At 42.4% G+C, this 14438-nt stretch overlaps 1 protein-coding gene across 1 annotated transcript in view; it reads right to left on the bottom strand.

Annotated features, from left to right (window-relative positions):
- LOC108060248 (uncharacterized) overlaps nt 1-14438 on the bottom strand; it is a 275381-nt gene that overhangs the window by 17686 nt on the left and 243257 nt on the right. Inside the window, exon 7 of the mRNA XM_044394777.2 lies at nt 904-1708. Within this exon, the coding sequence (XP_044250712.1) occupies nt 904-1708 (805 nt within the window). The remainder of the gene's footprint in view (nt 1-903; nt 1709-14438) is intronic.

The following is a 14438-nucleotide window of genomic DNA, read 5'->3' on the forward strand; positions in this document are numbered from 1 at the left end:
GCTTCTGAACTAATGAATGGAACTCAATGCTGTGTATAAGAAAATTAGAGGGCATTATTTTACCTGTAAAATGAGTTTTCGATGGCCGCAATCGGTAAGTCACAGCTCGAGTTAGAAATTAAAAAAAGGCCAAAAACGTTTTTTACACTTAAAAAAAAAATGACACCATAAAAAAAATTTTAAGTGCCCATTTCTTAATCAGGGAGTTGTATCTTACCGGAAAATTAAGGTTGTCTTCGATGAGGAAGAGGTCGATTTTATTTTGTAAACTGGTGTTATTGGGGTTTGTCATAAAAATAATCAAACTATGCTCAAAATTTTTAGTTGAGCTCAGGATCCAACTAATTAGAAACTAATATGGCGGCAAAATCATGTGAAAATATGTTTTATTCAAGTTTAAAGGTTTTTGGCTTGGTGGACTTTTTGGTGGAAGTACCCATATTCATTCGAAAGAACTTCGAAAAATCTTTAAAGAGGAGCAGTCAGAGAATCGCGCTTCTAAGGCTGCAGCATTAAAATTGAGGTTTTAAGGTTTTGCGTAACAAATTGTTTCATATTGATTGCACTTTGTTACATAAAAAATTTACCTCGATGGATGCGATATATTTCAATTGGTTTTGAAATCGCAAAATGAACTGCGTTCACCGAAAAGTTCTCCAAAGCAAGGATTTATTATAGGTATTCTTCTTCGGACTCTTGGTTTGTGTAGTGTAAAATCATTTTAGTTCGTTATACTTTTATTGTCTGTTCCAGCGAACCGGACTGATAGTCGTTAATAAATCAATTCCCCTTGATAGGCACCAGAATATAGACCGCAGATGCAAAGGTACAGGGCGCTACTGTAAATCGAAGCTCCATACTTACTGAACATTAAAATGAAAATCGAAACATCAAATGACTTACCTCATCGCAATCCCTGCGGCCACAATGCCCACTACGATGATGACCAGAAGGCCCACGCAAATCGCCGCGATGGTCCAGCAAATAGCGCCGCACTGCCACAAAAGGACTCTGCTGACCAGCAGCCACTCGTCGTACCCTGGTTGAACGGAGTGGGTGATGTAGGAGCCACTCTCTCCGCCTCCTGACCCTCCTTCACTCCTCCCTCTGTCGCTCTCCAGGATGAGCAGAGGTCGCCACTTGTAACTAGCCGCCCGCACGTCCCAAACAATGTCCAGTACCACGAAATCATATTTGGGACTGGCTTCCGGTGTATCCGACTGGGTGGTAGTAGTTACAATCGTATCGTAGAGTGGAAAGAGGCTGCGATACGGGTACAGTTTTTCCAGACTTGCATTGCGAAGGCCACTGGGCGGTGGTTCCGTGTAGTTTCCATTTTCAACATTTCCGATGGGCGTGCGAAAATTCCGGATTGTTGCCATCAATCCGGCCGCATTCAGAAAGTGTCGATGTCGGTCGCTTAGCAGAGTCAGCACCAACAGATTGCTGCTGACCAGCCCGACCGGAGAACTCGTGTTACCTCCGGAGCTGCCCGTCACTGACTCACTGATCCGTGCCAAATATTTGTAGAACCAATGCTGGATGTCCAACGAGCTGGCCGCCATGTCGACGAGTAAAATTTTAGTGTGCCGCCTTGGGGACCCCGAATCCTGCGCATCCTCTTTTGCCTGCCCCGCCCACTCCCTTTCGATGCTGGTCAGCAGGCGTGTGGTACTCTCATCGTTCAGCGGGGCAGTGATAATGATTGCTGAAAGTCGAAATCAAATCACAAATTTGTAAGACATAATAGCATGGAGAATGGCATTTTTCAAAATTAAAGTTAAAAGAGGAGAGAAAGCTTTAGTCGAGTACCTCGAATATAAAATACCCGTTACTCAGCTAAAGGAATAACTTTTTAGTGTTTGGTCCGGGTTGAAAAATTTATTTGCATGCCGATGACTATTTACAAATTAAATACAAAATGTACACTGCAACAAATCTTTGGAAATGTGGGCGCCACATACTCCTACGGTTTGTGGGCATGGCACTGTGATGACAAACTTGCGCAGCGCAGGAATTTTCACGAGAAGTCCCCCCTTCTAGCCGCCTTTATAGTTTCCGAGATCTCAGCGTTCATACATTGAGAAAACTTGAGAACGAAAAAACCAAGAACGAATCTTCTTGATTTCAGTATTTTGTCTTTTCTGGCTTTTTGAGAACACATCATTCTTGATTTCGTTTATCCCCAAGCATTCTTGAAATCGTTCTGAACAAAAAAACAAGAGAGAACGCTATAGTCGGGTTGTTGTCCCGACTATCTAATACCCGTCACTCAGCTAAAGGGAGTGCGAACGCTGTGTCGGGTTGGTGTCCCGACTAATAATCGTAACTCAGCTAAAGGGAGTGCGAGGGAGATAGATATATAATTTTTGATTGCGTATAACTTTTTAATGAATGGTCCGATTTGAAAAATGTCTTCTACATTTCGATAGGTATAAATATACACAACAAAATTGCATTTATACTTCTCGGAAATCTTTAAAGATGTGGGCGCAGGACCCATTTTAAAATCGTTAGTGGGCGATTGTGGGCGTTAGAGGGGGCGTGGCGCTCGGCTAAAATAAACTTGCGCTGCGTAGGAAGCCAAAGAATATGTGTGGGAAATCTCAACCTTCTAGCTTTTGTAGTTTCTGAGATCTCAGCGTTCATACAGACGGACAGACAGACAGACAGACAGACAGACAGACAGACAGACAGACAGACGGACAGACGGACATGGCTAGATCGACTCGGCTAGTGACCCTGATCAAGAATATATATACTTTATGGGGTCGGAAACGCTTCCTTTTAGCTGTTACATACTTTTGCACGAATCTAGTATACCCTTTTACTCTACGAGTAACGGGTATAATGAGATGGATTCAAAATGAGAGTGACATTCTCTGTGGAATTTTTCGGGAAGCTACCGAAGTTCACTTCGGCTCTCGTTAAATGCTTGTTTTTTTTTATGCCAGTGAAGCGGAGTAAGTGAAGCCAGTATGATGGGCGCGGACGACACACGTTTAAAGAACCTTCTAGAGGAACTAGATATTTTGAGTGCGCTGCCCTTCCTCAAACGTAAGTATTTAATAATAACTGTGGGATGCGGTAGTGGAGAGACAAGGACCACTAGAAGCGGTCTTACCTTCTGATCTGTTATCTTTCCCTTTCTGTACTCAGTATTTATAATTTGTACTCAATACCCAGTTGCGACGTGAGAAAAGTGGCAACGCACTGCCATACACTCGCTGACAGAATCTCGCGGAGAACAGAACATAAGAAGCACACGTATTTTTGTCAAACTTAAGTTCATAATTCGAATGTGAATAAAGTCTATCATTTAATACATTTAAACGTCAGCGTTATCTCTTACAAAAGAGGAACCTGCAATTTTTGGGGGCTCATTCGAGATATGGCCATCCATTCGACAGAGCTATAACATTCGTTTTGCGCAAATCACGTGGAGTGCAGGGAAAGCAGAGAGCTGGTGAAATTTCGCAAATTGGGCTGGAGGAGATCTGCAAATCGTCATAAGCAATTTGGCTGGAGTGTGACAAGAAAGGCAGGAGTTGACAGCAAGGCGAAGAGTTTCATCATAGAGGCGTACATTTGCAAGCTACTGAGGCAAAGTAAAACGCAAGTACAAAGACACAGAGAAGTGCCGACACACACATATAAGCAGAGACAGTTGCGGATTTTGTGGAGGCAAGAACTTTGAAAGTCAGCGGACGCAGAGCTGAAAAAAATTGCGGAGCAGCGGTTTGTGGCTGGGAGCAGTTTCGAGGCAGCGGATCACGGCGTGAGATCTAGGAGAAGCAGCGGACAAGGGCTGGAAGCAGTGGAGATAGAGCGAGCAAGACATTGGATCTAGTGTGGTCATCGGAGCGTGCGTGCAGGATTGTGTAAGCGGAGGGCTGGTACACATATCTTGGCAGCAGACGAAGACATCCAGAAGGTTCCAGTTGAGTTTGGATATCATCATTGTATTTGTGACGCGATGCAAGCGTAAGCAATAAATACGACGAGTAACAGAGGCGACCTCATTGAGCGAGAGGCGAACTATTGGAGGAGAGTTGCCCGAAAGTTTATTTCAAGTTGTATGTAAGCTAGTGGGGTAACATTGAAATCAAGCAGTGCTAAAATCAACATTGCAGATACAGGGTGGTTAATCTATTTACTTTTTGCTGTTGATATTAGAATTGAGAAAACTTTGTTTAAACTTAATATTCTACAGGATAAATTTGTAAAATGGAGAGAAGCGAGATCTTGGCATTGCGAGTCGAAGAGTTGCGGCGGAAGTTGTCGGAGTTGCAATTGGGTACGACTGGATTGAAAGCTGAATTGCAAGAGAGATTATTGACCTACTTTGGATTGAATGAAGGAGGTGAGTCAGAAACGGAGGATAATGGAGAAGATGGTAGATCAGTGTCATCCGCAGGAACCACTGTAAATCGCCCAAATGCAGGTTGGCATGAAGGATTAGGCAATGAAAGACAGGGTAGATCGTGGTTCACTTTGAAAGACGTCGAGGGCAGTGTTTCGCAGTTTTCTGGGTCGAACTCCCCAGATATAAACCAATGGATAGGAGAGTTGGAAGATTGTGCAGCTACAGTTGAGTGGAACCCTTTACAGGTGTTTGTTTATGCAAAGCAGTTGCTTAGTGGAGCAGCAAAGATGTTTGTGCGTAGCCAGAGGAATATCAAAGATTGGGCAGAAGTCCATCGCAGGTTGGGAAAACGACAGCAGCATAAGGGTGAATCCTTGCATGAATTCCTCTATGCACTTATGGAAATCGCCAAGCCCATTCATTTGGAAGAAGAGAGTCTGATTGAGTATTTCGTTGAGGGTATCCCGGATGCTAGATCTAATAAGGCTATGCTGTATCAAGCTAGAAATCTTAAAGACCTTAAGCTACAAATCGACGCTTATCAGAAATCTCGTGGTTCATCCAAGCCAGTAAACAAATATGGTTCGCAGGGTAGCAAGGCTGTGAACGACCCGAATAAAGAAGCGGTAGCTGGATCAGTTAGGAAATGTTTCCGGTGCGGAGATTCGTCGCACATGAAGAAGGACTGTCCTGTAAAAGAAAAATGTTTCAAATGCGATCAACCAGGACATCGAGCAGCGCAGTGTAAGGCAGAAGTACAGGTCAAAACAGAGAGAGCAACAAATGTTGTTCAGAAGGATAAAGTCGTTTCAACACCATCGCGTGATTCCTTTTCGTCGAGCTTGGAATTGAAATCCGTGATTTGCATGAATTCTGAATTCAAAGGACTTGTGGACACAGGGGCCGAATTGTGTTTGATGCGTAGGCGTGTGTTCTTGAAGCTAGGCGTAGGAGTTGGCAGTCTGATGGGTCGTCAGAGAGTTTTGACAGGGATCGGTGAAAGTCAGGTTCTAACATTCGGAAGCTTCATAACAAGTGTTGTTATCGATGGTATTGATATGTCGGTCGAGTTTCATGTCATACCAGATGAGGATATGAAGTTTGACGCAATTTTAGGCACACCAATCTTAGACAACGTGGACATGTTGGTAACCAAGTCTGGTACTATATTTTCAACAAGAGTTCGTTGTGCTCAGCAAGGACCACAGAAAGGATCCGACGATAACCAGACAGGGCAAAGTTCTTGTGTGCAGCTAATTACCGAGTTCGAGAGTCTGTGCATGATCACCACAAAGGACTATGAGGCAGTTTCGGGAGTAGATTTGGAGCATTTGAGTCAGGAAGTAGCTTTTGAAGTGGAATCATTGATCGAGAACTACAAACCGAAGATAAATCTCACTTCCCCAGTCGAGATGAAGATCTTGTTGACAAATGAGTTGCCCGTTTTTCAACATCCCAGACGTTTGGCTTATTGCGATCAGAAAATTGTCGATGATCAGGTTCAAGAATGGTTAGAGGAGGGAATTATCAAGCCTAGTACATGCGAGTTTGCTTCGCCAGTGGTTCTTGTTGATAAAAAGAACGGGAAGAAGCGCTTGTGTTGCGATTATCGCAAACTAAACGAAAAGATTGTCCGAGATAACTTCCCAACAGCTCACATGGATTGCGTAATCGAAAAGCTGCAAGTTGGAGAAGTTTTTACAACATTAGACTTGACTAATGGTTTCTTTCACGTGCCTATTTCGCCAGAATCACAAAAGTATACCTCGTTCGTAACTCAGAGTGGGCAGTATGAGTTCCTGTTTGTACCCTTCGGTATAACAAACTCTCCAGCAGTGTTTACCAGGTTTATCATGGCGGTTTTGCGTGATTCGATTCAGAAAGAGGATGCTGTTGTATACATGGATGATGTGATCATTGCGAGTAAGAGTATCGATGAGGGCGTTCAGAAATCGAAGCGAGTTTTGGAAGTGGCACAGAGAAATGGTTTGCGCATAAATTGGAGTAAGTGTCAGGTGTTGAAGCGCAAAGTTAATTTCTTAGGCTATGTCGTTGAAAATGGTACCATTAAGCCAGGTGATGAGAAGACTTGAGCAGTAGCTGAATTTTCTATTCCGCGCGACAGAAAAGGAGTCCAACGATTCTTAGGGTTGACGTCGTATTTTCGTAGGTTTGTGGAAGGATACGCCGTAATTGCCAAACCGTTGTCCGACCTATTGCGCAAAGAGGAGAAATTTGAGTTTCATGACAAGCAGCTAGGAGCATTCGAAAAGCTCAAGGAAGCGTTGATCAGTGGACCAGTTCTGAAGCTCTATGATCATTCGCTTGAAACGGAGATTCACACCGATGCATCCAAGTTCGGATTTGGAGCCGTTTTGCTTCAACGAGATTCCGGTGATAACTTGTGGTATCCAGTTTTCTACATGAGCCGTAAAACCAAGTCAGTCACAAGCAAGGACATTTCTCGTCGAAGAAAACTCAGGACTTGGTGGAAAAGTCGTACTATATTCCGAAGCTGAAGGAAAAGGTATCGCGAGTTGTAGATAGTTGCGTAGAGTGCATTCTTGTGAATGCAAAATCTGGTAGGCAAGAAGGGTTTCTTACACCGATCGACAAAGGAGGCAAGCCGCTCGTCACATACCATGTCGATCATGTTGGTCCAATGGAGTTGACCAAAAAGCGCTACAATCACATTTCCGTCATTGTACATGCCTTTTCAAAGTATGTGTGGCTATATCCTACTCGGAGCACAGGAGTTGAAGAAGTTGTTAGTTGTTTGGAACGTCAGGCCGTTTGTTTTGGAAATCCGTACAGGATAGTTTCGGACCGTGGAGCTGCTTTTACTTCCCACCTGTTCAAGGAGTACTGCGATAGGGAGAAAATCCAACATTTGCTGATTGCGACAGGCGTACCTAGGGGAAACGGACAGGTAGAGCGCACAAAATAGTTGTTCCAATGCTATCTAAACTTAGCCATAAGAGTCCAGGGTGCTGGTATAAGCACGTAGGTAAGGTACAGCAGATTATAAACAACACAGAGCCGAGGAGTACCAAAGTTTCGCCATTTAAATTCATAACAGGACTAGATATGCGTATCTCAGGAGATGTCCAGCTCAAGTCATTGATCCAGGATTGTTTGATCTCTGAGTTAGATGATGAACGCGACAAATTCAGGAAGGAAGCAAGGAAGAACATTCAGAGTATCCAAGCTGAGAACAAGAAAGCTTTTGACGCCAAAAGAAAGGTAGAAAAGAAGTTCCAACTAAAAGATTTGGTAGCTATTAAACGCACCCAGTATGGTACTGGGTTAAAACTGAAAGGAAAGTACTTAGGGCCGTATAAAGTAGTTAAAGTCGGTAACCATGGAAGGTATGAAGTCGAACGGGTAGGAGAAGGTGAAGGGCCTTATAAGACTTCGACAGTTGCAGAGTACATGAAGGCGTTTGGGGCGAATCCTGCGTCAGGAGGGCCGATTGTGAGATGCGGTAGTGGAGAGACAAGGACAACTAGAAGCGGTCTTACCTTCTGATCTGTTATCTTTCCCTTTCTGTACTCAGTATTTATAATTTGTACTCGATACCCAGTTGCGACGTGAGAAAAGTGGCAACGCACTGGCATTCACTCGCTGACAGAATCTCGCATAGAACAGAACATAAGAAGCACACGTATTTTTGTCAAACTTAAGTTAATAATTCGAACGTGAATGAAGTCTATCATTTAATACATTTAAACGTCAGCGTTATCTCTTACAAAAGAGGAACCTGTATAATATTAGTGTTAAAATAATAATAATAATAGTGAAAATGAGCTATATAATAAATAAATACTTCGAATTTGTATGTACATACACGTTTGTGAAATAAATTGACGCCACGCTAAATGCATCTTGTTACTTTTCAAAAAATTCTATAAATTCCATCCTTTGACGTACAATGGTCTTATTTGTCTTAAAAATTTGGTGAAAGACGCCTTTATTTTTTTAAGCCTGTTTACCGCATCAAGTTGGTTGGGAATAGAGGTGAACAAATTACTACAATGGCTCATAGGCTTTGATTAAATCAAATTACGATGGAACCTTAAATGCAATTATGTAAAAGGGCATCTAAGCAATTTTTTGGTATAGGTTTTATTATAATTGAGCACAGACCCTTGAAGATATCTTAAATCAAAACATTAAATGATGCTATATTTTTCAAACCGCGAATGCCCAAATACCACCCGTTAAACTAAGTATGCAGATATGCTTATATACGTCTATATTAACATATTTTAATGCCAATAGGCCTGCACCTTTTAATAAAGTCAATTTTGTTGACATGTGTAATTATTAATTTTAAGCTCGACAAATTTTGCATTGTCTGAAAGGAAATTAATATATCGAGTATTACTATAAATGAGTAGATGTATATTTGCGTCATGTCCCCCCAGCCCAAACCATAAGACCTAAAATTCTGGAAAAAATTGGAACTGAATCGTGTGTTAGAGGAGGTGTGCACTAAGAAAGGATTTTTTAAAATTCGGCTTTTAAGGACTCCCAGGACTCTCGAAAAATGCAAAATTGGTTGATTAAAACATCAACCATTCCCACAGTTTCCAAACAAACAAGTTGATATTTTTTTTAAAGCTTTGTTTGTGGAAATCTTCGAAAGCCCAGAAGATGAGTCCCAACCGACATCCGGTTGTGGCACTTAATTAATTTTTCCGCACCGATTATGCGTTAATCCGTTTTTGGTTTAAAGTATGGAGCTATGCCATACAATCAGTAAGGTATTTATACCCGTTACTCGTTGAGTAAAAGGGTATATTGTATTCGTGCAAAAGTATGTAACAAGGAGAAGGAAGCGTTTCCGACCCTATAAAGTATATATATTCTTGATCAGGGTCACTAGCCGAGTCGATATAGCCATGTCCGTCTGTCCGTCCGTATGAACTCTGAGATCTCGGAAACTACAAAAGCTAGAAGGTTGAGATTTTCCACACACATTCTTGGGCTTCCTACGCAGTTCAAGTTTATTTCAGCCAAGCGCCACGCCCTCTCTAACACCCAGAATCGCCCACTAATGATTTTAAAATGTGTCTGGCCCTTACACCTTTAAAGATTTATGAGAAGTTTGAATTCAATTTTGTTGTGTATATTTATACCTATCGAATTGTAAAAGACATTTTTAAAATCGGACCATTCATTAAAAAGTTATAGGGGAGAGTGGGACAATTTCGTCAGCATTTTTTCAAAGCTTTTTTTTGTCCATCTTGAGACACGTTTTCATATTTCTATTTTTATTGTTGAATACGGTTAGCCCCAAGCTCTAAAATGTGACATTCCCCTTTTTTATACCCGTTACTCGTGGAGTAAAAGGGTATATTGTATTCGTGCAAAACAGCTAGAAGGAAGCGTTTCCGACCCCATAAAGTATATATATTCTTGATCAGGATCACTAGCCGAGTCGATCTAGCCCTGTCTGTCTGTCTGTCTGTCTGTCTGTCTGTCTGGCTGTCTGTCTGTCTGTCTGTCTGTCTGTCTGTCTGTCTGTCTGTCTGTCTGTCTGTCTGTCTGTCTGGCTGTCTGTCTGTCTGTCTGTCTGTCTGTCTGTCTGTCTGTCTGTCTGTCTGTCTGTCTGTCTGTCTGTCTGTCTGTCTGTCTGTCTGTCTGTCTGTCTGTCTGTCTGTCTGTCTGTCTGTCTGTCTGTCTGTCTGTCTGTCTGTCTGTCTGTCTGTCTGTCTGTCTGTCTGTCTGTCTGTCTGTCTGTCTGTCTGTCTGTCTGTCTGTCTGTCTGTCTGTCTGTCTGTCTGTCTGTCTGTCTGTCTGTCTGTCTGTCTGTCTGTCTGTCTGTCTGTCTGTCTGTCTGTCTGTCTGTCTGTCTGTCTGTCTGTCTGTCTGTCTGTCTGTCTGTCTGTCTGTCTGTCTGTCTGTCTGTCTGTCTGTCTGTCTGTCTGTCTGTCTGTCTGTCTGTCTGTCTGTCTGTCTGTCTGTCTGTCTGTCTGTCTGTCTGTCTGTCTGTCTGTCTGTCTGTCTGTCTGTCTGTCTGTCTGTCTGTCTGTCTGTCTGTCTGTCTGTCTGTCTGTCTGTCTGTCTGTCTGTCTGTCTGTCTGTCTGTCTGTCTGTCTGTCTGTCTGTCTGTCTGTCTGTCTGTCTGTCTGTCTGTCTGTCTGTCTGTCTGTCTGTCTGTCTGTCTGTCTGTCTGTCTGTCTGTCTGTCTGTCTGTCTGTCTGTCTGTCTGTCTGTCTGTCTGTCTGTCTGTCTGTCTGTCTGTCTGTCTGTCTGTCTGTCCGTCTGTCTGTCTGTCTGTCTGTCTGTCTGTCTGTCTGTCTGTCTGTCTGTCTGTCTGTCTGTCTGTCTGTCTGTCTGTCTGTCTGTCTGTCTGTCTGTCTGTCTGTCTGTCTGTCTATCTGTCTGTCCGTATGAACGCTGAGATTTCGGAAACTATAAAAGCTAGAAGATTGGCATTTTTCATGAATATTCTAGAAGCTCCTACGCAGCGCAAGTTTGTTTCAAAAAGGTGCCACGCCCCCTCTAACGCCCACAAGCCCCCTCTAACGCCCACAGTTTAGAAGCTATTATGAAAATAGTAATTGATATGTATTAGCTTCGACAATACCTATCGATTGGCCAAGTAAAAAATTGCCACGCCCACTCTAACGCCCACAAACCCATAAAACGCTTAAAGCTGGCCAGCGCCTACATTTCCGCCTTTCATGACCAGTAGTACCAATATCTGACGGTAGGTGGCGCAATACAATATACACTAGCGCCATCTAGGAAATGGCATTGGAAAAAATCTGCCATTTTTTCTGTGGTCACTCTAATTCACATTATGTTAATGCAAATTTTTAATTATTTGAAATGTGGCGCGCATTTTGTCTCTTTTTGCTCGTTTACGTTTTTTACAAGTGCATTCACCTGCGCTAGAGAGAGACGGAAGATGTGCTAGGCAGAATTGAAAGTTCTAGAAAGCCACTTCTAGAAAGAGATCCCTGGGTAAAAATCGAGCGAACATATAAGAATAACATAACATATAAGAACATATAAGATTTCTATTAAGTTGTTTAGCTGAGTAATGGGTATCTAATAGTCGAGGCACTCGACTATAGCGTTCTTTCTTGTTTTTAATTACCTTGGTGATATATAAAAAAATTAAAAAGTAAAACCAATATACTGGGGCAATCTCGCCACATAGGGGGGTGAAATCGCCACACCACTGGGGCAATTTCGTCACCTGAAAAATGTAGGGAATTTTACGCCTGTAAATATGCTACACTGATCAGGCGTACCATTTTTGTTGACGTCCTATATTTGTTGCTGCTGCTGGTAGTCTGTTCGTTAGCCAGCTCGTCCAATAAAAAAATATGTATTTAAAATAGGTGCGAGTTTACCCTAAGCATAGGGTGGCGAAATTTCCCCACACAGTACTTTTTTAGAAATAATTATTTTTCTGCCGAAATTAAGCGCGTAGTTAAAAATTACTAACACAGAAATGCACATTATAGCACTGTGTATTATATAAAAAAAACTGTATCTTATCCCTTTATAATTGCGGCATACAGAAAAAATTTCGTCGAGAATTAATTGTAGCTTTTGAACTATTAAAACACATTTAATATTATAGCTTAATTATCTTGACCTTCTGTGCAAAAAAAATGTAAAAATGTAAATGTAAAAAATGTAAGGACTAAAACTAAAAAATTAAATATTTTTACGACTTATGGATTCCTAAATATTGCAGGTGACATAATTGCCCCAGTGACGAAATTGCCCCACTCCCCCTACGCAATCAAAAAAGGTTTATATATCTATCTCCCTCGCACTTCCTTTAGCCGAGTGACGGGTATTAGATAGCTGGGACACCAACCCGACCATAGCGTTCTCTCTTGTATTATTTTTTTTTTGTGGACCCACGGTTGATTTTATAAGTTTTTTTTTGTTTGCTGGGGTTGCGGGGGGCCTCTTTGGCAGCACGTTGTTTTTGTTTTTTGCAGCACTCACGAACGTCAGCAAAAGCAGAGCGAGAGAGTAGTGAGCAGAGAGAGGGTCATTTGAAGCGAAAGAGAGGCGGCCAATGTTTTTTTTGTGGCTTAGAAACACCTGATAAAATTTGTACTATTTGGATACCAGAACGGATTATCTAATGGATGCAATTCTAATTCAAAGTGTGTAGCCAACCCATTAAATGCATATGGAATTTTTGTTTTGATTTAAAAAATACATTAGTATGAAATGATTAAATTAGGATAAAATAACGGGTTACCCAATGCATGCCATTCTAAATCAAATATTTTGCAAAAATTTAAATTATGTTAAAGACGAGGGGCGCACGAAGAAGATTGTTCGGGAATTTCGTCTCCAAAATTACACCCACTGTTTTTACCCAAAAGAGTTGGAGCTTTAGGTGCTTTTTTTAGTTTTCCTTGTTTCCCCAGGTATCAAACAATGCATCGAATCAATGTTTCAACTTTGAGGTCCTTTTGCTAAGAATCCTTGCGTCGGGAAACTTTTTGGAAAAAGCAGTTTAACTTGGGAATTTGTAACGAATCCAAAAATATAGCATCCATCGAGGCAAATTTAAAAAGCATTAAAAATGTAATTAACTTAGAAACATTTGGAATTTTGCCCGATCCAGTCGTATTGACGTGCTTGTGGGCGTTGATCTCATTCTACAATTGATGCTCCCAGAAATTCGACGAGGAACTAATAAGGAACCAATCGCACAAAACACTCTTCTTGGTTGGATTGTTTTTGGACCAGTGATGGAATCCATGACACACTCCATCACTGTCCGTTGCAACGTCACGAAGCTCGATCATCTGGTGCAAAGGTTCTTCGAACTAGATAGCGTGCCGTCTGAACGCCAACTCACCACAGAGGAACGATGGTGTGAAGAACACTTTCGTAAAACCCATGTTCGACAGCCCAACGGAAAATACATGGTCCGCTTACCGCTGAAAACATTGTTCGACCCGTCACAAGTGCTAGGCCGGTCAAAACATATAGCCTTGAATCGTTTCCACGCATTACAGCGAAAACTGCAGCATCGCGATCAGCTTCATCAACAATATGTCCAAGCAATCGAGGAATATTTTGACCTACAGCAAATACAGGAAGTCACTACAAGCGAAGACAGTCACTCTCAGACTAACATAAATGGGAAGCTCGGCGTCTTTTGCAGCACTATTCCACACCATGCAGTCCTGAAGGAGGACAGCCTGACTACTAAACTCAGGGTAGTTTACGACGCCTCTTGTAAGAGCTCCAACGGGAAATCACTGAATGACATCTTATGTACTGGCCCAGCTCTACAGAACGATTTGGGAGGAGTAATCCTAAATTGGCGTTGTTATCGCTACGTTTTCGTGGCTGACATCCAAAGGATGTACCGATGTATCGACATGCATCCAGAGGACTCTCAATTCCAGCGCATTTGGTGGCGTGACAAAACCGGAGAGTTGAAAGAGTTCCGTCTTACCACAGTTACCTTCGGAACGGCATCAGCGCCATACACGGCGATTCGAGTGATCCACCAAATAGCTCAGGACGAACGAGAAAATTATCCGCTAGCAGAAAAAGTGCTGCAAAGGGAGATTTATGTGGATGACGTACAAAGCGGCCATGAGACCACGGACGGTGCCATTCGAGTACGAAACGATGTCATAGCAGCCCTCCGCTCTGCCGGTATGCATCTTCGCAAATGGGCAGCAAACCATCCAGCGTTGCCTAGCGATATTCCCGAAGTAGATCTCTGCAACCACTCAATCTTCGAAATGGACAATAAAGACAGTATTAAAACGCTTGGACTGTACTGGCAGCCCAACCCTGACGTCTACGGATTCAAAATCCATTTCGCGATCAATCCCACACTTTCGAAAAGGTCTCTTTTATCAACAGTGGCGCGGCTCTTCGATCCATTAGGATTTTTAGCACCCGTGATAGTCATGTCCAAGATTCTCCTCAAGGACGTATGGAGTTTCCGTATGCAGAAACCTGATGGCACATACAGTGCACTCGATTGGGATGACATGTTACCAGAATCTTTGGCCGAGCGTTGGCAGCAATATTTCGAACAGCTTCCAGAAGTTCAACA

Source organism: Drosophila takahashii, chromosome 3R, assembly GCF_030179915.1.
Source record: "Drosophila takahashii strain IR98-3 E-12201 chromosome 3R, DtakHiC1v2, whole genome shotgun sequence".
NCBI lineage: Eukaryota > Metazoa > Arthropoda > Insecta > Diptera > Drosophilidae > Drosophila > Drosophila takahashii.